The following is a 26,505-nucleotide window of genomic DNA, read 5'->3' as shown; positions in this document are numbered from 1 at the left end:
ATTGGAAAGGCTGGTGGTTGGTTTCCTTTGGAACAGAGAAGGCTGAAGGAATCTGATTGAGGAACATAAAATTTTGAAGGGGTTGAATAAGTTAGAAATGTTTTCCCTCAATGTAGGTATTGTTAGCGAGAGGGAATTTAAAGATAACTGCATCAGATTTTCACAGGACTGGTCTAAATTTAACACAATGTATAGCAAGTGTTTAGCTTTCTTCAAAAGTGATTCAAACCTTTTAAGTAACACTTAAAGATCACAAGGATAATGCATGGTCTCTGAACTATTAATATTCTTTTATTTAAAATGCATATTGGGGTTAATTTTAGTATTTCTGTTTTTTATAGAAAAATGAATTAAGGGATTTTGCAGGATAAAAGAGGAGACAGATAGCTAACATCTGTTTCCTCTTTGGTTTGACATGATCTTCTGAAGTGTTTCCCACATGTTCTGTTTCTGTCATCAGATTTTACTTGCCAACACCTTTTGCTCGGAGGCCCATTTCCAGAATAACTATCAAATGGCGAAACTACAGAAAAGTACGTACTTAACAAGAATTCATGAAAAGTAAATGGTGTTAAGAAGTGCATAAAAGGGTTGACATTTTCATTAAAAACTGAAGGTGCTGTTGTCTGTAGCAATGTGCATTGGAAAGGGCAGTTATCAACAGAAAACTTAATGTCCAAAAGGATGGATAGTGGAAGTAGAGAATACTGAAAATGCAAGCAGGTCGGTTAGCATCTCTAGAGAAAAAAACAATTAATTTTGCAGGCCAATTATCTTGCATAATTTTGACCTTTTAACAAAAAAAAAGACTGCACTATACTAATGGTTTGAAATCATTTTTAATTGCACTGTGAAATATTTAGTGTAATTCTACTGGACTACATTGTTTCAGAGAATTGGTATAAATGGGTGTTTCTCCGGTTGGCAGTCGGTGATGAGTGGGGTGCAGCAGGGGTTGGTGCTGGGCCCGCAGCTGTTTACCATTTACATGATGATTTGGAAGAGGGGACTGAGTGTAGCTTAGCAAAATTTGCTGATGACACTAAAATGAGTGGAAAAGCAAATTGTACAGAGGATGTGGCGAGTTTGCAGAAGGATATAGATAGGTTAAGTGAGTGGGCCAAGGTCTGGCAAATGGAATACAGCGTTGGTAAATGCGAGATCATCCACTTTGGAAGGAATAATAGAAAAGCAGATTATTATTTAAATGGTGAAAGATTGCAGCATGCTGTTGTGCAGAGGGACTTGGGAGTGCTTGTGCATGAATCGCAAGAAGTTTGCTTGCAGGTGCAACAGGTTATTAAGACAAATGGAATGTTGGCCTTCATTGCTAGAGGGATTGAATTCAAGAGCAGGGAGTTCTTGCTGCACTATACAGGGCACTGGTGGAGTCTCCATACTTGAGGAAGGATATACTGGCTTTGGAGGCAGTGCAGAGGAGGTTCACCGGGTTGATTCCAGGGATGAAGGGGTTAACCTATGAGGAGAGATTGAGTCGCCTGGGACTATACTCTCTGGAATTCAGAAGAAAGAATGAGAGGGGATCTTACAGAAACATACAAAATTTTGAAAGGGATAGATAAGATAGAAATAGGAAAGTTGTTTCCATTGGTAGGTTAGAGTAGAACTATGGGACATTGCATCAAGATTCAGGGGAGAAGATTTAGGATGGAGATGAGGAGAAACTGTTTTTTCCAGAGAGTGGTGAATCTGTGGAATTCTCTGCCCAGGGAAGCAGTTGAGGCTTCTTCACTAAATATATTCAGATACAGTTCGATAGGTTTTACATAGTAGGGGAATTAAGGGTTATGGGGAAAAGGCAGGTAGATGGAGCTGAGTTTATGCACAGATCAACCAATGGCAGGGCAGGCTCAATGGGCCGGATGGCCAACTCCTGCTCCTATTTCTTATGTTCAACTCATGAAGCCCATGCCAGCTCCCCAGAGGAGTTACCTGCCTTTCTTGTTTTCTGCAAATAAGTTAAAAGTACTGGGTTAAATTGGCATGACTTTTTTATTTCTGAGAAATTTAGCATTCCCTGAACACTTTAAATGTTTATACATGTACTTTTGAAACAGTTTTAGAGCTATGCACTCTTTTTGTCAGGGATATTTGCAGACCAGAGTGATAATGTATTGAAAAGCTATGAGCACCCACTGTAGTGTCAGAAAGCTAACGAGCAAGCTGAGCTATATAGCCTTAAAAAGTTGTTAATCTAAATTCATATGCTAAGATAAACTTTGGATGGAGGACAAACAGAGCTAATTTGGTTGATCTGTGGAGGTTCTACATATGGAATAGATTTCTGGATGTGGTAATTGTGATGGGGAAGAACCAACTGTTGCTATGGTGAGATGATTCTTGCAAGATAGCCACATCTATCTTTACTTATCTTGCAATGCCTGATCCTTGTCAGATTGATCATTAGTGTACTTGATTCTAAATGTTATAAATATTTTAAGTATAACATGATCAAAGTTACACGTTTATAGCTTTATAATGAGTGAGTTTAATATGTAGAGTTGGGCTTTGAGAATTTGTTATTTTTATGGATTAGTGAAACCTTTTTGTAGATTATCCTTTGACTTGTGTAACAGATGAATAAGATTGGTATTTTAAAAAATCTCTTCTGTGCACAGGGATAATCTTTTAATGCAAAATTGCAAACGTTAATCGTTACACTGTAATGGGGATACTTGTGCATTTTTGAATCTATCCTTGGCTCTTCCTCAGAATCCAGAAGTAAATATTAATATTTATCTTGTACTGGATGCTATTGCAGCACAGTGCCATTACTTGATCTGTAAATGCTGGTCTACCAAGTTACTCGATAGTAAATGAAAAACTTGATTGTGATACTGTCAGCAAGACGGGAGAGTAGAAGGGAAATTAAATATGTTAAGTTTAAATCAAAGTCCTTTGCCAAAAGACTAGGTCGTAATGTTCTGTTCACTGAGATTTTAAAATGGCCACATTTTGAGAGAAGAGCACAGCAAATCAGTTCTCAGATATGAATGATAAATCTCTATCAGGTCACCATCGATCTTCTACTTCCAGGGGAACAAAGTTGTAGTCTATGCAGCCTCTCTTTGTAACTCGGGCCCCTAAGCTCAGACAGCATCCTCAGATCTTTTCTGCACTCTTTCTAGTTTAATGCCAATATTGCCAGTTTTATCTATATCACTTTTCTTGACTTTATCAGGTGCTGATCAACGATATTGCTCCCTAATGCTTTTTTCTTATTTATTAGATTCTCCTGAAAATCTTGATGACAGCATTAAGAAAATAGCACAGCAAGTGCTGCATAAGAGAGCATATACTTGCTCACACCCACTTGATCGAACTTTCTAAGAAATATTTCATCGTGGTTATGGTCAAGTTGCAAATAAACCCAGATGTAACTACCTGACAATAAAACATATGTAAGCATCTGTGATAAAAAGTATGTTTTGATTAATTGTACAATATAATTTAAAAGTTTTGTTGAGTAACAGATTAAAGCAATTTATTTATGATCGAAATAACCAAGCCACTTAAATATGGTCTACATTAGTTTGAACAAAAATTACAAATATTGTCAAGCGATGAATCAGTTAACTGGGCATACATTATCTTAGAATGATTATATTGTTCTCTTGAGAATGATGAGTCTTTAGCATATCCTTATTTGGCTTTCAGGCATTGATGATGTGACTACTTCAGTACATGCTGAGAAAAAAATGCACAAAAATAGTTTAAATTTGAGATCAAAACTAACCTATGATATTGTTTCCATTATAGGTTTTAGAATGATTAAAGTCCTGGGATTGGAAAGGTAGCCATTTGTACAATCACATCATGAAGTTTAATATAGCACACTGAACCAATTCTTAAAACTACAGAACATTTGTGAAAGAATATTGTCACCATTAGTTTGTTGCACATTTATGGCAGGATAAATGGTTAGCTTCAGGGAATTTTTAATGATTATTCAATTAAGTGCCTAGAGGTGTCACATCAGAATTCATTTGGTCCTAAATCAGAACAGATGAATATTCTTCCATAGAAGATAACTGTGTGCAGATAGTTGGACAGAACCTCTCCCAGTTAAGAGTGCAATGGAGCTGGTTGAGCTAGAGTTGTAAGCAGCCATTAGAGAAATTGGATTAGTTCACATTTATTAAGTGGTTCATGGTTGAATCAATAATTCATTTGATATCTAATCAATTCTGCTAAAGTACCAATAATCTAGATAAAAGAAAATGATTAAGAAAGTCATGACTGAGGTTGGCAATTTACTTGTGTTCTATGCTGTAGCAAGGAGTTGTATTAGATGCATTTTCCATTTATGCTTATCACTTAAACCTGATGCATCTGCTTAACCTATCAATCTGGAGATCTGTATATCAAGAATACCAACAATTATGTGTGATTAGCTTTAAAATTAGATTAATTTTGAGTAAAATGAGGCCCTCTTGGTAGCACGTTTTAGTAAGATATACCCAGTGCTGTTTTATATAATGGTTGTTAATGTCTTCTCTTGGTTTCTCCAATTTATTGGAGATATTTTAACTTCTGTCTCAGGCATTTTGGAATCTTAATCAAAAGCATTTGATGCCAGCTGAAAGTGGTGAAGTTGAAGGTAAAATGGATGGACTGACTGGGCATGACACTGAACTCTGCATACAGAGGTCATAAAAATGAGATTCTTTGTGGGTTGGAGATAGTTGTCATTATTGGATAGAATATAGAGCAGAGGAGTTTTAGATAGGCTATAGTTAGAGGAATATGAAAGCCCTACTATGAAATTCAATGGCAAAAAAAAAAATGGAGTAGGTGGCCAAAGCACATGTAAAAGCAAACAATGTTATGGGAATGGCAACACTTTTTTGGGTGAGAATATTGAAGTTATATTTATCTCAAAGGCTGTTTCTGACTGTGAACAAATTAATACTGATAACTGAACAGTGTGGCAAATCTTTTGGTAGAAAGAAAGATGTAAAGGCGTATCCATTGTAGCTCTAGTTATGCATGGGCTTTTTAAGATTAATAAGGTCTCCAACAGATTATGGTTTACAATTTCGGAAGGCCAAAAGCCTTCCGGAAATAGTTCGGAATCTCCAGAAGCGACTTGGCAAAGTTATGCAATAAGATTAAACCAAAGTTCAAAACAAGATTCATGGTTAAATCCTGCAAATAAATAAAATTGGCTGAAGAGCAGAAAACAGCAATTATTCTTATTAAGAGTTCTATATTGTGAATAATTGTGTATCTTTGGCACTGGAAAAGCAGAATAATGGCTAATGGAAAGTCAATATGATACTCATCAAAAATAAGCATGGATATAGGATAATGTGAATCATCCTACCAAACTAACTTTGGGCTTAAGGTAATCCTCGGTATCCAAGAAAGAAAGTCACACATCTATTCATCAGAACAAAACAAGTGAGCAGTATGGTGGCCCAGGTTTCAGAAACTGACCGGATTGAAAGAGGTGTAAAATACTAAGCACTGAGAAATTTTGTTCTGGCTGACTTTTTCTCAATTAGACTAAGATATACAAGTTCTATAAAATAAATAAAAACCAGTCTATAAAATTAAAAACCAATGAATGAAATAAAATCTCAGGGTACAGTGATAAAGTTTGGAATTATTTTTAAATAAGAATACAATATCTTAAGTGACAGTTTGAGATTGGAACACAACAGATAAGATCAGGCAAGGATACTGGGAGAATGCCACCCTTTAAGAATTACTATTAAACGTACTTGCATCTAGACTTCTGGTTTATCATATCCTGAACAAGGTACCTCGAATAACACATGTATCAAACTACTTCAAGAGTAGAGCCAGATTCTGCAACTTGATTAGTCTGGATTGATGTAACAAAAATTCAAAATGAATACAGCAGTTGAAACAGCCTTAAGCTGTTTGAGAAAATTTAAATAGAATTGTAAAAAATTTACTAGAGGTCAATTTCGGGAATTCACTTGATGGTAGTTATTGCTAAAACCACTTGACTACCAATGACTGCATTCTTTAATTTCAAAGATAACTTGTATTAAATTATGGAAAAACAAGTTCTATGTATGTATTCACTTTTGAATAAATTATTGATTTTTGTGAAATACAGTGTCAAGCATTATGTTCAGTGAAATATTAGACCATGGTTAGAATACTTTTTTCAGAATTCACTAGCCCTAATTTACCAAGGTCAGGATTTTTTGTGCATGTCTTTGTAGTGATCTTAGCACTTAAAAGAATATCGCAGGTTAATCAAGGGTTTATTACTGAGAACTGGCTGTAAGAGTCATAGGAAAGTACAGCACAGAAACTGGCCTTGTCTGCTAACCCATTTTAACTGGCCTAGTCCCATTGACCTGCACCCACATAGCTATCCAGATATCTCTCAAACATTGAAATTGAGCTCACATGCACCACTTCTACTGGCAGCTCATTCCACACTCTCACCACCCACAGAGTAAAGAAGTTTTCTCTCATGTTCCCTTTAAACTTTTTACCTTTTGCCCTTGACCCATGACCTCTAGTTGTACTCCCACCCAAACTCAGTGGAAAAAGTCTGCTTGCAAGCTTCCCTTATAACTGAGGTCCTCGAGTCCTGGCAACATCCTTGTAAATTTTCTCTGTACTCTTTCAACCTTGTTTACATCCTTCCTGTAGGTAGGTGACCAAAACTGCACCCATTACTCCAAATTAGGCCTCACGAATGTCTTTTACAGCTTCAACATAACATCCCATTTCCTGTACTCAATACTTTGAAAGCCAATGTGCTTAAAGCTTTCTTACCTGTTTAAAGCCTTTGACTCCATCAATCTGTGATGCCATTTTCAATGAATTATGGACCTGGATTCCCAGATTCCTTTGTTCTACCACACTCCTTAGTGTTCTACCATTCACTGTGGAAGATCTACCTGGTTGGTCCTACCAGAGGGCAACACCTCACACTTGACTGCATTAAATTCCTTTTTCCAGCTGGTTCAGATCCCACTGCAAGCCGTGATAAGTCTTCCTCGCTGTACCAGTACATCCCCAATCCCAAATTGTCATCTGCAAATTTGCTGATCAAGCTAACCACCTTATTTTCCAGATCATTGATATAGATGACAAACAACAAAGAACCCAGCACCAATCCCTGCAGCACTCCACTAGTCAGAGGCCTCCAGTCAGAGAAGCTAGTACCCACAAATCCAATGTCTAATCCAATTTACTACTTCGTCTTGAATGCCAACCAACTGAACCTTCTTGACTAATCTCTCGTGCAGGACCTTGTCAAATCCCTTATAAAAATCCATGTAGATAGCATCCACTGCCTTGCCTTCATTATCTTTCCTGGTAAATTCCTTGAAAAACTGGCTAGACATGACTTTCCATATAAGATTAAATAAATTGCTGTACGTTTTGTACATCTGCTATAATTCTTTCGTTTCACTAATTGCCCCCTAACTAAACCTAAATATAAACTGTATCTAGTCATTAATGAATCCCACGATTTTTTAAATCTCTACTAGCTTGAAAAATGATTCAAAATTATGGGAGAACTTGCATAAAGTCAGATTTCTGAAAGGTAAATCTGTAACCCTGGGAGCCTTGGTATTTCAGAACAAACAGCAGATGAGAGAAAGAATGGGGGAGGGAAGCATTTTCTGTGCAGACCCATCAGAAAACAAGTTCTGTAAAATATGTGGGACAGTACCTTTTGAAAAATTGCTGGCTTGAGACAGACCGTCACACAATTGTCTAACTCCAACTTAGCTTCTAGTCTGGTTGATGGTAACATGGGGTTTGTAGTGTCTCTGTAAGGTTTAAGCTTTTTATGCCAGTTCTCATAATCTTTGTGAATGCTTTCAAGCTGTTCAGCTCTTAAAGTATCACCTAAAATTAAAAAATATATAGTATTTTATAGTTAAAACAAAAATGTCACAATTATACAAAATATAGCACTCAATATCAGCAAGACCAAGGAAATGTTTATGGACTTTAGGAAAGGAATGTCCGGAAAACACACATCTGCCCTCCCTGAGGGGTCACATTCTTCGGTTTCAACATCTCAAAAGTTCTACCATTGGCCCAACAATTTGATGCAGTCACGGTGAAATCATGCCAGCTACTCTGTTTGGAGTTTGAGAAGATTTGGCACATCTTACAAATTTCAAGTGATGTGAGGTGGAGAACATTCTGACTGGTACAGAGGCTGTAGTGCCCAACCTGGAGTCCATGGACCCTTTTCTTAATTGCATTGGTCCGTGGCATAAAGAAAGGTTGGGAACCCTTGCTATAGCGGGTTGTAGATTCAGCCAACCCTATCACAGGCACAACCCTCCCTACATCAGACACATCTTCAACAGACCGCCATCCATTGCCCAAGACACTCACAATCCTGGACGTACTGTCTTCTCATCAGGGAGGAGATACAGGATTCAAAATAATTTAGCAACAGCTTCTTCCCCTCCAGCATCAGATTTCTGAACAGTCCACAAACACTACCTTGCTTATTTTAGAATTTTTGGTAATTTTTATCTTTGCACTGTACTGCTGTCACAAAACAACAATTTTCACAGACACTATTACAGTACTACATAATAGTGAAGACCAGTTGGCTCAGCCTCCCACACGAGAGTGTGCTGCCTTTCTGAGCACAACTGAGCACTCTACCAATCTGGCATTCAAACAAAATTATGGAAAGGATGTAAAATAAACTTCCATGAAATGTGAAAATAAAGCAGATATACATCCCCTGTATTTTACCACATAATGGATTGAGACAGAGTGTTACTATGTGGCAGGGAACATGCCATAGGGAGAATTAGGATTTTACTGACCCAAAACCAAAAATAACTACTACTTTTATTTGTTTAATGCAAATCACAATGACTTAAAAAGTGATTTGTATTAAAAATGCTAAAATATTTAGATTTGCATATTTACAAACACTTAAAGACTTTAACTAATAAAACAATTTTCCCCTAAGTACGTGATTTTCATCCAAATTCAACACACTTTGTTGTCATTCATCTGTAAACAAGTAACTGACAAATGAAATGTTAGCATTCATTTCTAGACATACAGTGGCATGCAAAAGTTTGGGCACCCCTGCTCAAAATTTCTGTTACTGTGAATAGTTAAGTGAGTAGAAGATGAACTGATCTCCAAAAGTCAAAAAGTTAAAGATGAAACATTCTTTTAAACATTTTAAGCAAGATTGGTGTATTATTTTTGTTTTGTACAATTTTAGAGTGAAAAAAAAGGAAAAGAGCACCATGCAAAAGTTAGGGCATCCCAAAAGATTTGAGCTCTCAGATAATTTTTACCAAGGTCTCAGACCTTAATTAGCTTGTTAGGGCTATGACTTGTTCACAGTCATCATCAGGAAAGGCAAGGTGATGCAAATTTCAAAGCTTTATAAATACCCTGACTCCTCAAACCTTGTCCCAACAATCAGTAGTCATGGGCTGCTCTAAGCAGCTGCCTAGCACTCTGAAAATTAAAATAAATGATGCACACAAAGCAGGAAAAGGCTATAAGAAGATAGCAACGTGTTTTCAATTAGCCATTTCCTCAGTTTATAATGTAATTAAGAAACGGCAGTTAACAGGAATGGTGGAAGTCAAGTTGAGGTCTGGAAGACCAAGAAAACTTTCCAAGAGAACTGCTCTTAGGATTGCTAGAAAGGCAAATCAAAACTTCCGTTTGACTGCAAAAGACCTTCAAGGAAGATTTAGCAGACTCTGGAGTGGTGGTGCACTGTTCTACTACACAACGACACCTGCACAAATATGACCTTCACGGAAGAGTCATCAGAAGAAAACCTTTCCTGTGTCCTCACCACAAAATTCAGCATCAGAAGTTTGCAAAGGAACATCTAAACAAGCCTGATGCATTTTGGAAACAAGTCCTGTGGACTGATGAAGTTAAAATAGAACTTTTTGGCTGCAATGAGCAAAGGTATGTTTGGAGAAAAAAGGGTGCAGAATTTCATGAAAAGAACACCTCTCCAACTGTTAAGCACGGTGGTGGATCTATCATGCTTTGGGCTTGTGTTGCAGCCAGTGGCACGGGAAACATTTCACTGGTAGAGGGAAGAATGAATTCAATTAAATACCAGCAAATTCTGGAAGCAAACATCACACCATCTGTAAAAAAGCTGACGATGAAAAGAGGATGGTTTCTAAAACAGGATAATGATCCTAAATACACCTCAAAATCCACAATGGACTACCTCAAGAGGCGCAAGCTGAAGGTTTTGCCATGGCCCTCACAGTCCCCCCGACCTAAACATCATCAAAAATCTGTGGATAGACCTCAAAAGAGCAGTGCATGCAATACGGCCAAGAATCTCATAGAACTAGAAGCCTTTTGCATGGAAGAATGGGCGAAAATCCCCCAAACAAGAATTGAAAGACTCTTAGCTGGCTACAAGCTGTAATACTTGCCAAAGGGGGTGTTACTAAGTACTGACCATGCAGGGTGCCCAAACTTTTGCTTTGGACCTTTTTCCTTTTTTTTGTTATTTTGAAACTGTAAAAGATGGAAATAAAAAAGTAATCTTCCTTAAAATATTAAAGAAAGGTGTCATCTTTAACTTTATGCCTTTTGGAAATCAGGTAATCTTTTACCTGCTTAGCTATTCACAGTAACAGAAATTTTGACCAGGATGCCCAAACTTCTGCATGCCACTGTATACAGTGTAAGAGCAGGAATGTGCTGTTGAGGCTCTAATATGCACTCATGAGACCACACTTGGAGTATCAAGTTTTGGGCTTCTTATTTTAGAAATGATACACTGACATTGGAGAGGGTTCGGAGAAGATCCATTTACAATAGAGATGTGGAGAAATTACTTTAGTCAGAGGGTGGTAAATCTGTGGAATTTTGTTGCCTGTGGATGCCAAGTTATTGGGTGTATTTAAGGCAGAGATAAATAGGTTCTTGATTAGCCAGGGCATCAAAGGGTATGGGGAGAAAGCGGGGGAGTGGGGATGACTAGAAGAATAGGATGAGCCCATGATTGAATGGCGGAGCTGACTCAATGGGCCAAATGGCCTACTTCTGCTCCTATACCTTATGAAATAATGTTCCTCCAAACCAAGGTGGACAAGTCAGTACAGATAACTCTCACACATAACACAACGTAATATTACCACAAGTAAATTAACAAATAATAAGATGCATTCACCACACAAATTAAAAAGTATAATGCTACTGGCGCTTCAAGTGTGATGAGACCTGGCTGGTGGCAGGGAGTTCAGTAGTCTTATGGCCTGGGGGAAGAAGCTGTTTCTTATTCTAACAGTTCTTGTCCTAATGCTACGGCACCTCCTGCAAGATTGGAGATAGGGGATCAAAGGGATTGTTGGACGGATAGGAGGGATCATTGACAATGCTAAGGATCCTGTGTACGCAGTGTTCCTGATGAATATCTCTGATGGGTGGAAGAGAGACCATGATGATCCACACATCAGTCCTCATAATCCTTTGCAGGGTCTTGCGATCGGATGCCTTGCAATTCCTGTACCAGACAGTTGGCAGCTGGTCAGGAGCCTTTCAGTGGTGCTTCTTTAAAAACTGGTTAGAATGGGGGGGGGGGGAATGCCTCACCCACCTCAATCTCCTCAAGAAGTGAAGATGCTGCTGTGCTTTCTTGGACAAAGAGCTGGGGTTGAGAGACCAGGTGAGATCATCCACTGGGTAGTCCCAGAAGCTTGGTGCTCCTAAATCTCTTCACAGAAAAGCCATGAACTTCCTGAGTTTCCTGAACTTGCTTGAAGACCAAAATCATCTCTTTGTTCTTGCCCACATTGAGACTCAAGTTGCTGTGCTTGCCCCATTCTACCAGCGTCGTTGCTGATGAGGCCAGCCACTGTTGTGTCATCAGCGAACTTGATGAGTCGGTTTGAGCTGGATCTAGCAGTGCAGTGATGTGTTGGCGGAGCAGCATGAACAGCAGTGGGCTGAACTTGGGGAGCACCGGTGCTCAGCGTGATGGAGCTAGAGAAGTTTCTGCCAACACGGACTGGCTGTGGCCTTTAGTCAAGAAGTCCAGTTATAGAGAGGTGTTCAGACCCAAGGAAGACAATTTATCTACCAGCCTTTAAAGGATGATCGCATTAAACACTGAGCTGAAGTCGATGAACTACATCCTGGCATATGAGGCACAATTTACCAGATGGGACAGGACAGATTGGAGTACAGAGAGTGTGGCATCTTCAGAGGACTGAACTGAGCGATAAGTAAGGGATCCAATGTAAGCAGAAAGATGGGATTTAATGCAATCCATAACCAGTCATTCAAAGCATTTTATTACTGAGGAATGTGCCATTGTACAGTAGGCATTGTGGCCGGTTAATATCACCCTCTTGGGCACCAGGATAATGACTGGCTGCCTTGAAGCCTGAGGGGGCAGTGGACTATTCCAGAGAGATGTTGAAGATGTCTGTTAGATGTCACATCTGCTATGTCCTCCCTTCATTTTTCAGATAATTGCAAGTTTTCTGTGTAAATTTGATTACATTTTGATTGATTTTTCAATCTGTTACCATTACTTCTGGTCCTAAAGCACAGAACCATTCTAGTGAAGTTTGGTCCACTGTTTAAGATGCCCTGGTGGACTAGTGGTTAGCGCAATGTGACTGCAGCTCGGGGCATTATCTATAAGGAGCTTGTACACCCTCACCATGATTATGTGTGTTTCCTCCCACAGTCCAAAGGCGTACTGGTTAGTAGGTTAATTGGTCACTGTAAATTGTCCTGTGATTAGGGTAGGGTTAAATAGGTGGATTGCTACGTGGTACGGCTTGTAGAGCTGGAAGGGTTGTTTCGCACTGTATCTATAAGTAAATATTGGCTAGATAGATCAAAGTAAGGGATGAGTTCATAAAGTTTCCTCTTCTGTGCTTACCCTTGCACATCCCTCCAATTCAAAGGTGGTGATTTTTTGCTAATGCAGGGTTTAATTTCAGGCACTGAAGCTCAAGATTCCCCATCCAGACCATCCACTGTTCTCAATCTCTCTGTACCCCTTATGCTGAAGCAAGTTCAAATTAGTTATCTTCATATTAGTTTCTTCACCAGATCTAATGAGGCACACAAACGTGGTGTGCTGTCGTGCGGCCAGTATTTAGTTCCCAGCATCCAGACTTCAGTTAAAAACAGAAATTAGCCAGCACTCCTGAGCGAAAACATAGAAACATAGAAAATAGGTGCAGGAGCAGGCCATTCGGCCCTTCGAGCTTACACCGCCATTCAGTGTGATCATGGCTGATCGTCCAACTCAGAACCCTGTACCTACTTTCTCTCCATACCCCCTGATCCCTTTAGCCACAAGGGCCATATCTAACTTCCTCTTAAATATAGCCAATGAACCGGCCTCAACTGTTTCCTGTGGCAGAGAATTCCACAGATGCACCACTCTCTGTGTGAAGAAGTTTTTCCTCATCTTGGTCCTAAAAGGCATCCCCTTTATCCTTAAACTGTGACCTCTCGTTCTGGACTTCCCCAACATCGGAAACAATCTTCCTGCATCTAGCCTGTCCAATCCCTTTAGCATTTTATACGTTTCAATAAGATCCCCCCTCAATCTTCTAAATTCCAGTGAGTATAAGCCTAGTCGATCCAGTCTTTCTTCATATGAAAGTCCTGCCATCCCAGGAATCAATCTGGTGAACCTTCTCTGTACTCCCTCTATGGCAAGAATGTCTTTCCTCAGATTAGGGGACCAAAACTGCACACAATATTCTAGGTGCGGTCTCACCAAGGCCTTGTACAAACTGCAGTAGAACCTCCCTGCTCCTGTACTCAAATCCTTTTGCTATGAATGCCAACATAGCATTTGCCTTTTTCACCGCCTGCTGTACCTGCATGCCCACCTTCAATGACTGGTGTACAATGACACCCAGGTCTCGTTGCATCTCCCCTTTTCCTAATCGGCCACTGTTCAGATAATAATCTGTTTTCCTGTTCTTGCAACCAAAGTGGATAACCTCACATTTATCCACATTAAATTGCATCTGCCATGAATTTGCCCACTCACCTAACCTATCCAAGTCACCCTGCATCCTCTTAGCATCCTCCTCACAGCTAACACCGCCGCCCAGCTTTGTGTCATCTGCAAACTTGGAGATGCTGCATTTAATTCCCTCGTCTAAATCATTAATATATATTGTAAACAACTGGGGTCCCAGCACTGAGCCTTGCAGTACCCCACTAGTCACTGCCTGCCATTCTGAAAAGGTCCCGTTTACTCCCGCTCTTTGCTTCCTGTCTGCCAACCAATTCTCTATCCACATCAATACCATACCCCCAATACCATGTGCTTTAAGTTTGCACACTAATCTCCTGTGTGGGACCTTGTCAAAAGCCTTTTGAAAATCTAAATATACCACATCCACTGGCTTTCCCCTATCCACTCTACTAGTCACATCTTCAAAAAATTCTATAAGATTTGTCAGACATGATTTTCCTTTCACAAATCCATGCTGACTTTGTCCGATGATCTCACCTCTTTCCAAATGTGCTGTTATCACATCTTTGATAACCGACTCTAGCATTTTCCCCACCACCGATGTCAGACTAACTGGTCTATAATTCCCCGGTTTCTCTCTCCCTCCTTTTTTTAAAAAGTGGGGTTACATTAGCCACCCTCCAATCCTCAGGAACTAATCCAGAATCTAAGGAGTTTTGAAAAATGATCACTAATGCATCCACTATTTCTTGGGCTACTTCCTTAAGCACTCTGGGATGTAGACCATCTGGCCCTGGGGATTTATCTGCCTTGAATCCCTTCAATTTACCTAACACCAGTTCCCTACTAACATGTATTTCCCTCAGTTCCTCCATCTCACTAGACCCTCGGTCCCTTACTATTTCCGGAAGATTATTTATGTCCTCCTTAGTGAAGACAGAACCAAAGTCTTCCATGTCTTTGTTCCCTATGATCAATTCACCTGTTTCTGACTGTAAAGGACCTACATTTGTCTTGACCAATCTTTTTCTTTTCACATATCTATAAAAGCTTTTACAGTCAGTTTTTATGTTCCCTGCCAGCTTTCTCTCATAATATTTTTTCCCTTTCCTAATTAAGCCCTTTGTCCTCCTCTGCTAGTCTCTGAATTTCTCCCAGTCCTCAGGTGTGTCACTTTTTTTTGCTAATTTATATGTTTCTTCTTTGGTCTTGATACTATCCCTAATTTCCCTTGTCAGCCACAGGTGCACTACCTTCCCTGGTTTATTCTTTTGCCAAAATGGGATGAACAATTGTTGTAGTTCATCCATGCGATCTTTAAATGCTTGCCATTGCATATCCACCGTCAACCCTTTAAGTATCATTTGCCAGTCTATCTTAGCTAATTCACGTCTCATAGATTTAAAGTTACCCTTCTTTAAGTTCAGAACCTTTGTTTCTGAATTAACTATGTCACTCTCCATCTTAATGAAGAATTCCACCATATTATGGTCACTCTGACCCAAGGGGCCTCGCACGACAAGATTGCTAACTAGCCCTTCCTCATTGCTCAATACCCAATCTAGAATGGCCTGCTCTCTAGTTGGACCCTCGACATGTTGGTTCAGAAAACCATCCCGCATACATTCCAAGAAATCCTCTTCCTCAGCACCCTTACCAATTTGGTTTACTCAATCTATATGTAGATTGAAGTCACCCATTATAACTACTGTTCCTTTATTGCACGCATTTCTAATTTCCTGTTTAATGCCATCCCCAACCTCACTACTACTGTTAGGTGCTCATCTTTGATTGAGCATCAACTTCACGGGGACATCTATCACCTGGGGCCATGGAGCTCACATCTAATCTCTTACTCTGCATCCACCAACATGGTTACTGTACCTCCTCCCTGACGGTAGTAGTGAGAAGAGGACATGCCCTGGATGGTGAGGGTACCCAGTGATCGAAGCCACCTTCTTGAAACTGCATGGTTAGCAGCACACGAGGGTGTACACAGCCTGGATTAAACACAATCCAATACAATGAATAGATTGCTTATGATCTCATTGTAGAGCAGATAAAGGGCGTTCTCGTGCTGTCATAATCAATGGGAAATGCAGCTCTTTTTGTTATCCAAGTGCTGATCTCCAATGCCATTGTTATGACTGAGCAGCCCACTGAAAACAAGGCTGTAAACTTTCATTTATACGGCACACCTAATGACCTCTCACCTTCCCAAAGTGCCTTACACCCAATGAACTGAGTGAATTGCGTTCACATGCCTGTCCAATATCCTCCATCTACAAATTTAGCAGCAGCAACACATTTTAATAAATGGATCAGTAACTCCACCAGAGGGTCGTGTTTCATTCAAGTTATACCCTCAGACTATTTCAAGCTATTAAAGGTTATTTTTGCTATTATGTTTATAAGAGAAATCATACACAAGTCTTATAGTTTAAAAGGTACATGAGCTCTTCAAGAGTTTGCAAGTATTTAGCAGGGGATAAACACTCTGTGGCCACTTTATTAAGTATCTCCTGTGTCTAATAAAGTGGCCACTGAGTGCATGTTCGTGGTATCTGCTGCTGTAGCCCATCTGCTTCAAGCTTTGATGTGTGGTGCATTCAGTAGTGCTCTTCTACACACCACTATTGCAACACCTGCTATTTGAGTTAGTCGCCTTCCTGTCAGCTTGAAGCAGTCTGGCCATTCTTCTCTGATTTCTCTCGTTAACATGGCATTTTTTGTCCACAGAAATGCCTCTCATTTGATTTCTTTTTTATTGCACCATTCCTGTAAACTCTAGAGACTGTTGTGATTGAAAATCTCAGGAGATGAACAGTTTCCGAGATATTCAAACCACCCTGTCTGGCACCAACAATTACTTCACGGTCTATGTCACTTAGATCGTACTTCATCCCCATTCTGAAGTTTGGTCTGAACAACAAATGAACCTCTTGACCATGGCTGCATGCTTTTATGCATTGAATAGCTGCCGCATGATTGGCTGATAAGGCATTTTCATTAACGAGTAGGTGCATGCATACACTGGTCACAGTGTGTAGAAACTGGTCATCTTGATAAATAGTTCAGGATAAAAGTACAACTTTCAATCAGAACCTGTTTTAGAAGAATTGGTGTGCAGCTGTGCAAGAACTATAACATGAAACATTCCTTTAACTTCCATTGTTTGATAGATATCCTGTTTTGAACTTGCAAGGTCTTCAGTAATAACCAAACACATACCCGCCAAGTGAATGCTGACTGGCGCTGGAGCAGCTTGTACTTTCTTGTACAGTTCAAAATCCTTATGCCTTTCATTCCATTTCCATCTCTCTCGATACTTGAGCATTGCATTTAGGTTCTCATTAAGAACATTTTCCTTCCAAGGCTGAAAGAGAAATTGGAGAGTTTGCATAATGTCCTTCAAAAAGTCATCTGTGAAAGAACCTATGAACAAATCAACTCCACAGGCCTTGTCCTACATCTCTACCTGAACCGAAGGACAATCTGGATCTTTTGCCAGATTGGAAGCCCAAGGCCTGTGCTAAATATGTCCTCATTAATACACAGTAAAATCAGCGAACTACTGGCTGCTCCAATTCAATTCGTTCAGAGTTCCATTGCTTCAGACACCACAGCCAGAGCATACAGGATGAATTTAAGAGCAATATTATTGGAGGGGAAGGAGGGTATTCCTGGATCAGTGTAAGGACACAATCAGTAATCCTCACAACAGATCTGTCGGCCTCTTCTGCTGCAGAATCTGAAAAGCCAGCATGAGTTGCAAAGCCTAATATTGAAATGAGGGCCAACTCAAACAGAAGCCACCTTCAATAAAAACGTGCACTGTTGATTCAACAGCAGTCCAAATGCCCGTTAAATTCCACAGGACAGTTAGTGTTGAGCACATTCATTCAATACCCATAATAAACATCAGTTTATGTCAGTTAACGTGATAACTGCAGTTAATGAGAGACATGTATACTGACTCAGCCGCATCCACAGACTCTTTTCTGATCACTGATTACTGAAATAAAGGAATGCAGGTGACCTGTTGAGGAAATTAAGTTCTGTTTTTCCTAAAATCGCCACGATAGCACTGAGGTCAGTGTGTCGCTATTACAGGTCAGGGCATCAGAGTCCGAAGATCAATTTCGACATCGTCTGTAAGGGGTCTGCATGTCCTCCCCGTGGAATGAGTGCTCAAGTTTCTTCCCGCAGTCCAAAGATATCCCAGTTGGTAGGTTAATTGGTCATTGTAAATTGCCCTGTGATTAAGCTAGGGTTAAATCGGAGGTTGCTGGGCAGTGTGGCTCTAGCAGGGCCTATTCCACACTTACAACAAGTGTTATAAGTGTTAAAATCCCTTGTGGTGAACAATCTAATTGCTGTTGTCATGATATAATGTATTATAATAATGCTCATCCTTTCTGACATTGGTAATATTCCCACATGATTTACAGCCAGCATATGATGGCAGAAAATACGTACATGATGCTGGAAGAATTCAGCAGGTCAGACAGCATCCGTGAGAAAAGAGTAGCCAACGTTTCAGGTCGAGACCCTTCATCAGGAATGGGGGGGGAAGAGAGGGCCGAATCCCAGTAATAGAGATAGGGGAGGGGGAAGGGCTAGAGGCGCCAGGTGGAGAACCAATCAGAGGAAGGATAAAGGGGGGAGGGGATAAGCATGAAAGAACTGTAGAGATAAAGGAGCAGAAAGTTGAAAGAGGAGAGAGGCAGAGAGGGACCTAGGATGGGGGGAGGGGGAGGGAATTACCGGAAATTGGAGAATTCAGTGTTCATACCACCAGGCTGGAGGCTACCCAGACGGTAGATGAGGTGTTGCTCCTCCAACCTGAGTTTGGCCTCATCATGGCAGTAGAGGAGGCCATGTATGGACATATCTAGATGGGAATGAGAGGCAGAGTTGAAGTGGGTGGTAACTGGGAGGTCCTGTCTATTGTGATGAACGGAGCGGAGGTGCTTGACGAAGCGGTTCCCCAATCTGCGTTGGGTCTCGCCGATGTAGAGGAGGCCGCACCAGGAGCACCGGATGCAATAGACAACTCCAGCAGACTCGCAGGTGAAGTGTTGTCTCACCTGGAAGGACTGTCTGGGGCCCGGAATGGTGGTAAGGGGGGGTAGGTGTGGGGACAGGTGTAGCATTTGCGCTTACAGGGATAAGTGCCAGGTGGGGGTTCTGTGAGGAGGGACATGTGGACCAGGTAGTCACGGAGGGAACGATCCCTGCGAAAGGCTGAGAGGAGTAGGGAGGGAAAGATGTGCTGGGTGGTGGGGTCCTGTTGAAGGTGGCGGAAGTTGCGGCAGATAATGTATTGGATCCGGAGGCTGGTGGGGTGGTAGGTGAGGACAAGGGGAACCCTGTCCCATTGTGGTGACGGGAGGATGGGTTAAGGGCTGAAGCATATGATGGCAACAAGGTAGCTTTAAATTAGGGTTACCAAATGATTAAAGTGTTGTTTTTGGAGACCATGTGGCCTTTTGTACCACTCCTGGCTTCCAACTACAGCTATCACTAATGTCTGGTCATCAGTATTTTCCCATTTCTTTGTAATTTACTTTGACTGACTTATATATAACCAGCAAGTTATCCAAAATGCTGTACTTTCATAAGCTTGTTTGAAAAATGTCTTCCAGCTCACTCACTTCTCTGACACTAATACTGACCTATTCACAGTTAGCCATTTACCAATCAAGAGAACATTTCCAAGAACTTATCCTCTCAAATGTATTTACAATGTTGAGTATTTCTTAGAACTCTCAGAAATGCTGAATGCATTTATATTTTATAATCTTATAATTGTGGTTTCACTTTCACATCCCTGGTGTCACAGAAATTAGGTTGAATCTATCTCATGATTTAAACATGACAGCATATTGATTGAGCTTCATTGCATCTATGTCATGTTAATACCATTTACCCTTTTCCCCTAGAAGCACAGAACCTGCAGCAAGCAAGGAGACCGTTTACACATCTGCTGATTCTGTCAGCTCTTTGAAAATGTTCTCCAAATTACCCATACCCCTGTGGTTTCCCCCTCCTGCAGAATTTTACTTTTCAATTATACACCAATCTCCTCTTGAAGGTAATTGCTGAATCTGGATCCTTGCTTTTAAAAATCTGTTTACCGACAATATTCCTTTGTTCCATTGAGAAAAAAGACTGAAAGAGTTTTATTCTCTGATCCATCTCCCAGTTGCACTCTACACTTACCACTCATCATTAAAAGCCCTTAGCAGAAAACAATGTGTGCAATGTAATTAATTACATTGCATAAACAAGTAGTAAAGCTGGAATGAATACAACCTGGCTGACTTTTCTGATAAATTTAATTAAATACCTTTTGAAATTTGTGAGTAGAAATTAATTGTATCTCACGGATCTCTACCTATCTGCCAAACCTTTCATTTCGAAAAAAATCCCCGTAAATTTTGCACAATTCCCCTATGGCCTTTAATTTCATATTGTTGCTGAAATTTAATTACACAAACTATTTGTGCATAGTTGGTGCGATTCCAGCAAGAATTAATACAACATATCACTAAATTTATTTTCCTATACTGGGTAAAATGAAATCACTCCTACTCTTTTCAAAATATATTTCACATCACAATAACTTTTGCAGGTGGCTAAATGCTCTTCAATAATTCTTTTAAAGAAGTTGCATTGTCAATGGGGAAATAACTACAAACTTGATAAATTTCAAAGGTTCCTTTCTAATTCAGTGAATGTTATTCTGTTTATGAAAACTATATGTTTAATAGATGATTTTACTTTTCTATGCACTTAATATCTAGGTAATTATCATCAATTTTGAGATGATGATGTACTGTATGTCTTATAAATGTCTTCAGCAAACCATTCAAGTTCTAAAAACCAAGTTACTGAAATATTCAAATATCAGTTTTACCTTTTTAAGTTCGTCTATCCGTGCTTCATCAGGTTTTTTTGGATGTTCATTTGCCTCCTGGCTACTTCTGAACCCCGAAAACCGGAATCCATCAAAGGTTAGCCAAGCTTCCTTCGATCTTTTCTTTATTCTCTTCTCCTCATTGACAATGTCCACAGGAGCCACTGTTCCCCATAAGAATGTCTGACTGTATGTGAATCTCTGCTTTGGCCTCTGCCAAGAAACAGCAAATAGAAACGTACCTTAAATAGTTAGCCATTTGCAATTTCAGAATCACCGGTATATGTCAGAATCTGAATTAGGTTTATTATCACCTGCATGTGTCGTGAAATTTAACTTAGCAGCAGCAGTTCAATGCCATATATAATATAGAAGAAAATAAATAAATAAATTGCAGTATACATATATTGAATAGATCAAAACTTGTGCAAAAACAGAAATAATATAATTAGAAATGTGAGGTAGTGTTCACAGGTTCAATATCTATTTACAACAATGAATAAGGGGGAGAAGCTGTTCCTGAATCGCCGAGTGTGTGCCTTCAGGCTTCTGTACCTCCTTCCTGACGGTAAGGTGCTGGAGGTCCTTAATAATGGACGCTGCCTTTCTGAGACAGCGCTCCTTGAAGGAGTCCTGGGTATTTTGTAGGCTAGTACCCAAGATGGAGCTGACTAGATTTACAACCCTCTGCAGCTTCTTTCGGTCCTGTGCAGTAGCCCCTCCATACCAGACAGTGATACAGCCTGTCAGAATGCTCTCCATGGTACACGGTATAAAATATGAGGTTAAATTGTATGGAACTTTTAAACACAACTTTGAACTGTGATTTAACATTTGGACTGGAATGTAAGTTTGCAAAATTAAGGGGTAAATGCAAATTCAGGAGCATAATTCTAACAACTAAATCTTGAGGGACATGCCCCCATCTCCTGTTACTTGTACACAGAAAATCAGGGCAATACTGTGACAAAAATCATCTCATTAGTCTCTTCTCATCCCATCAACTTCAATTTTGTCAATATTATTGATGTTGCTTCATCTGTCAGCAAAGTGGTGAGCATAATTATGAAGGATAATGAGCAGACAGGAAAATTGTATCTTTTGCATAAAATCTTCCAATGCCAGCCACGTTTGGTCCCAGGAAAACGCAGATGATTTGCTCAGCCCAAGCCCTGAAGCATTAACGTGGTTGACACTGATAATGCTCCTTCTCACCACAACAACATTAGGCTGAGGATTTCAGTGCATGCCTGGTGGAACATTTGCTGGCCGGTAGAGTAGTGGCATTCACACCAGACTTCGAGGCGAGTGGTCATGGGTTCGAATCCAGCTGGCTCCTTGCACGCCGTGCTGAGTTAGCAAGTCGGCCTCATTTTTTAAAAAAAACCAGACAAATTCTAAAGAAACAGCAAGATTGTTGCCTGAAGCAACACAAGGCATGGAGAAAAACAACATCTGGTGGAGCATGCCAATGCACAAGCTACTGTCAATGAATCACCGCTCCTCCACTGGTGCACTGTGGGGAAATATAGAAATCACAGGAAATCAGTGCAATTGTTGAGAACTTAAAGCATTTATAAATCAGATTTGCAGTCAAATGCGCTGAAAATGTTATTTATTTATTTAGAAATTCTGTGCGGAACAGGTCCTTGTTATGCTTTATTGCTTTGATTCTAAATGAGTATTTTTTGAGGTGTAATTAAATGTATAATGTATATAATATATATATAATAATGTATATATAATAGATAATTTCACTGGCCAAATAAAACTGAATTTATGTATTCACTTTTTTACCATGTGTTGCAACATGTTCAAAAGCTGATGTTTGATTATAAATATATTGATTATTTAGTATTTTTGCAAAAGATTTACTTATAACATCAATGCTTTTTCCAGAGGAAAATAAGTTGCCCTTGGTCCTTCCTGGTTGATGTATCTGTAATTAGATGCTTGAACTGACATAGGTTCAAGTTCAGTTATTGGCATTCAACTGTGTACACATGTATACCGCCAAATGAAACAAAATTCCTGCGTGCCAAGGTGCACAACACTGTAAAAATAACTCACACACATAACACAAAGTGATAGCACCACAAGTAATAAGGTGATACACACACACACACACAAAGTGCTAGAGGAACTCAGCAGGTCAGGCAGCATCTATGGAGGTGAATGCAGTCGACGTTTCGGGCCGAGACCCTTCATCAGGACTAAGGTGTCATAATAAGGTGCATTTACGACACAAGTTAAAAGGTAAATGGTACACTGATGCTTCATATGTGATGATATCTGAGCGGTGGCAGGGAGTTCCTAACAGCTCTTGTCCTAATGCTACTGTACTCCAGCCTGATGGTAGGAGATCAAAGAAATTGTTGGACAGATGGGAGGGATCACTGACGATGACTAAGGGCCCCGTGCATGCTGCGCTCCTGATAAGCATCTCTAATGGGTGGGAAAGAGACCCCAAAGATCCTCTCAGCAGTCCTTGGAATCTTTGTAGGCTCACGGTCAGATGCCTTGCAATTCCCATACTAGAATCAGGTTTTTTGTCATTGGCATATGACATGAAATTTGTTAACTTAGCGGCAAAGGTATAATGCAATACATGATAATATAGGAAATAAATTAATAAATTTAAATTTAACATAATGCAAAAACATAAATAACAAAAGTGAGGTAGTATTCACGGATTCAATGTCCATTTAGGAATTGCATGACAGAGGGGAAGAAACTTCCTGAACCATCACTGTACCAGACAGTGATGCAGCTAGTCAGGAGACTCTCGATGGTGCTCCTGTAAAAACTGGTTAGAATACGGGGTGGGAGGGGCTGACTTGCCTCAATCTCCTCTGGAAGTGAAGATGCTGCTGTGCTTTCTTAACCAAAGAGGTGGTGTTGAACAGCCAGCTGAGATCATCTGTTTTGTGCACTCCCAGAAACTTCAGCTGCAGTCCACATTTTCAAAATAGTCCCACAAACTGAGGTTGCTCCTTCCAGCCAGATCTTAATCCTGCTTTGAACTGGTTTGACTTGTGGTTCAGTTTACAGGAATTAGCAGAACAGATAAGGGGTCAAAGATTTCGAGGTGAGGGCGGGGAGCGGCAGGGATGGTGCTAGCTTACGATGCTCCCTCGGTTGACATCTTCCAGATCGCAAATGAAAATAGATTTTTTTTTATTTCAGTTACGCTTGTTTTTCCACCTTAATTGTGTTTCTGGCTCTGTTAGAGCCTGTGATTTACAGCTTGGAGATTGTTTGAGTGCTCCAGTGCTTTGCTAGCTCTGAGAAGATCAGAATCAGAATCAGGTTTCTTATCACCGGCACGTGATGTGAAATCTGTTAACTTAGCAGCAGCAGTTCAATGCAATGCATAATCTAGCAGACAGAAAAAAATAAATAAAATAAAACATAATAATAAACAAACAAGTAAATCAATTACATATATTGAATAGATTTAAAAGAATGTGCAAAATCAGAAATGCTGTATATTAAAAAAGTGAGTTAGTGTCCAAAGCTTCGGTCCATTTAGGAATCGGATGGCAGAGGGGAAGAAGCTGTTCCTGAGCCATTGAGTGTGTACCTTCAGGCTTCTGTACCTTCTACCTGATGGTAACAGTGAGAAAAGGGCATGTCCTGCATGCTGGAGGTCCTTAATAACAGATGCTGCCTTTCTGAGGCACCGCTCCCTAAATATGGCCCGGGTACTTTGTAGGCTAGTACCCAAGATGGAGCTGACTAGATTTACAACCCTCTGCAGCTTCCTGTGTATCCGGGAAGCCAGCACATACTTGGACGGCCTTGATGCAAAGAAACTTTGAGACGGGCGCAAACCAATGTACGACTCCGTTTCGCCATTTAAAGCGTCCATTAATTGCCGATTAAAGTGTCGAGCAATGCAGAAGGCGAGCAAGAGTTTCGGCGCCATCTGCCTGCCTTTTGATCACTGTGGGCAGCCTATCGCTGAGTGGCTTGCTGTGGCAGGCGGGTAGGCCTCCATGCCTCATGCGGTACCGGCCCCTCTCTTTTGATGAATGTCGGTGATATCGTGGTTCTGTGTTTATGGAGTGGACTACTGCGTTTATGGACTGTGGACATTTTCAGACTTATGGTTTTTATATTCTGTAGTTTTTTAATCACCCATTCCTTTTCTGTTTTGTTGTGTGGGGGGAGGGGTTTGGGGGTTTTAATGCAGGGGGAGGGGTATTTTTGGGAATCGATGTTCCTGTTTTGAGTGGAGAGAGGCGGTTTGGAGGGGGATTTGATGATCGGGTGCCATTCCTCTTGTATGGGTGGGAGCGTTGAGTTTGATGTTTCTCTCTAAATGTCTTTTATGTTCTTTCTTTATTTCGTGGCTACCTGGAGAAAATGAATTTCAGAGTGGTACATGGATACATGCTTCAAAAATAAATAAATAAGTGAAATTAAATATTGTTCTCACCTATGGCCAACATACTGATAGAATTTAGGCAGGACTGTTTTTACGTTAGCATAACTGAAGTCGCCAGCAACAATAAAGAACCCATTGGGGTGTGTGGTTTGCAGATCACTGATTGCACCGTAGAACTCTTGCAGCATTAGTGAAGTGGGGAGGGGTGATCTATACAGCCACAACCACAATAGCAGTGAACTCCCTCGGTAAATAGAAGGACCTGCGCTTCACCGTTAAGAACTCTACTAGAGGCAAACAATGGGTCCTCACTACCAAAGCGTTCACACACCAGCTCTTATTAATGTAGATACACACACCTCCACCGCGGGTCTTGCCAGAGATTGCGGGAATTCTGTAGGCCGAAAAGAGATGAAACTATCTAGCTGGATGGACCCTTCAGGGGCGGTGCCCTGGAGCAACTTTTCCATCAGGATGAGCGTGCATAAACACGAGGAAGTCTGCCGACGCTGGAAATCCAAAGCAACACACACAAAACGCCGGAGAAACTCGGCAGGTCAGGCAGCATCTGTGGAAATGAATGGATAGTCGACGTATTGGGCTGAGAAATTCCCGCTCATTCAGTCTCTGATGCAGATAATCTAGTTTATTTTCCAGCAATTGAACGTTGGAAAGCACAATCAACAGGAGAGCTGGTCTACAGGGGCCCGCCTTTAGTCTTGCATGAATACCAGCGCACTTTCCGTGCTCTCGCTTCCTTGTGCGTCGTCCCTGGGTGACCGCAGCAGGCGACAACATGATCTGCAATAAGCCAATGCTGCGGAGCTTAGCAACTATTCAGCAGCTCGTTAGTGAGGTAGACGTGAAGTACTCGGTGCTTTTAAATATCCAGCAGTGTCTTGTGATCATAAAGGACAAACAATGACATCATTAGCTGGAGCCATTGCCACCATTTCCCAACCAGAAATATTGTCAGATAAAATGCAAGTCCACGTTGCATTGGATCTTTCAACTTCAGGTTCAAAAGGGGAGGCACAGTCTTAATTATTTAGTCATTCACACAATGTCGATAACAGCAGTTACTTATTCCTGAATCTTGAACCAACATCCTCTACAAATCAGACTGGGTAAAGTAGTAGGAAATTAGTGAACTCCTTAAGAGTTTGTAACAAAAAGTGCTTTCAAGGTTAAATGTACAGACACTAACCTTTGGAAAAAAAAAGTTAGACATAACTG

General features: G+C 40.4%; 2 protein-coding genes across 3 annotated transcripts in view; one reads left to right on the top strand and one right to left on the bottom strand.

Moving 5' to 3' along the window:
• The window catches only part of acad9 (acyl-CoA dehydrogenase family, member 9), a 68,333-nt gene extending 62,226 nt beyond the window's left edge, over nucleotides 1-6,107 (top strand). For both annotated transcript variants that reach the window (XM_073072158.1, XM_073072157.1), the window contains 2 exons: nucleotides 461-533; nucleotides 3,251-6,107. In XM_073072158.1, the coding sequence (XP_072928259.1) occupies nucleotides 461-533; nucleotides 3,251-3,351 (174 nt within the window). In that variant the 3' untranslated portion in view covers nucleotides 3,352-6,107. The remainder of the gene's footprint in view (nucleotides 1-460; nucleotides 534-3,250) is intronic.
• Nucleotides 3,590-26,505, bottom strand: part of cfap92 (cilia and flagella associated protein 92 (putative)) — a 126,594-nt gene continuing 103,678 nt past the window's right edge. Inside the window, exons 14-17 of the mRNA XM_073072156.1 lie at nucleotides 20,880-21,092; nucleotides 17,189-17,333; nucleotides 7,694-7,872; nucleotides 3,590-3,708 (exon numbers count right to left, since the gene is read on the bottom strand). Coding sequence (XP_072928257.1) covers nucleotides 3,694-3,708; nucleotides 7,694-7,872; nucleotides 17,189-17,333; nucleotides 20,880-21,092 — 552 coding nt within the window. The 3' untranslated portion in view covers nucleotides 3,590-3,693. The remainder of the gene's footprint in view (nucleotides 3,709-7,693; nucleotides 7,873-17,188; nucleotides 17,334-20,879; nucleotides 21,093-26,505) is intronic.

The sequence above is a fragment of the Hemitrygon akajei genome, chromosome 19 (genome assembly GCF_048418815.1).
Source record: "Hemitrygon akajei chromosome 19, sHemAka1.3, whole genome shotgun sequence".
NCBI classification, from domain to species: Eukaryota; Metazoa; Chordata; class Chondrichthyes; order Myliobatiformes; family Dasyatidae; genus Hemitrygon; species Hemitrygon akajei.
The sequence above is the reverse complement of the archived record's forward strand: the minus strand, read 5'-3'. Positions and strand labels throughout refer to the sequence as shown.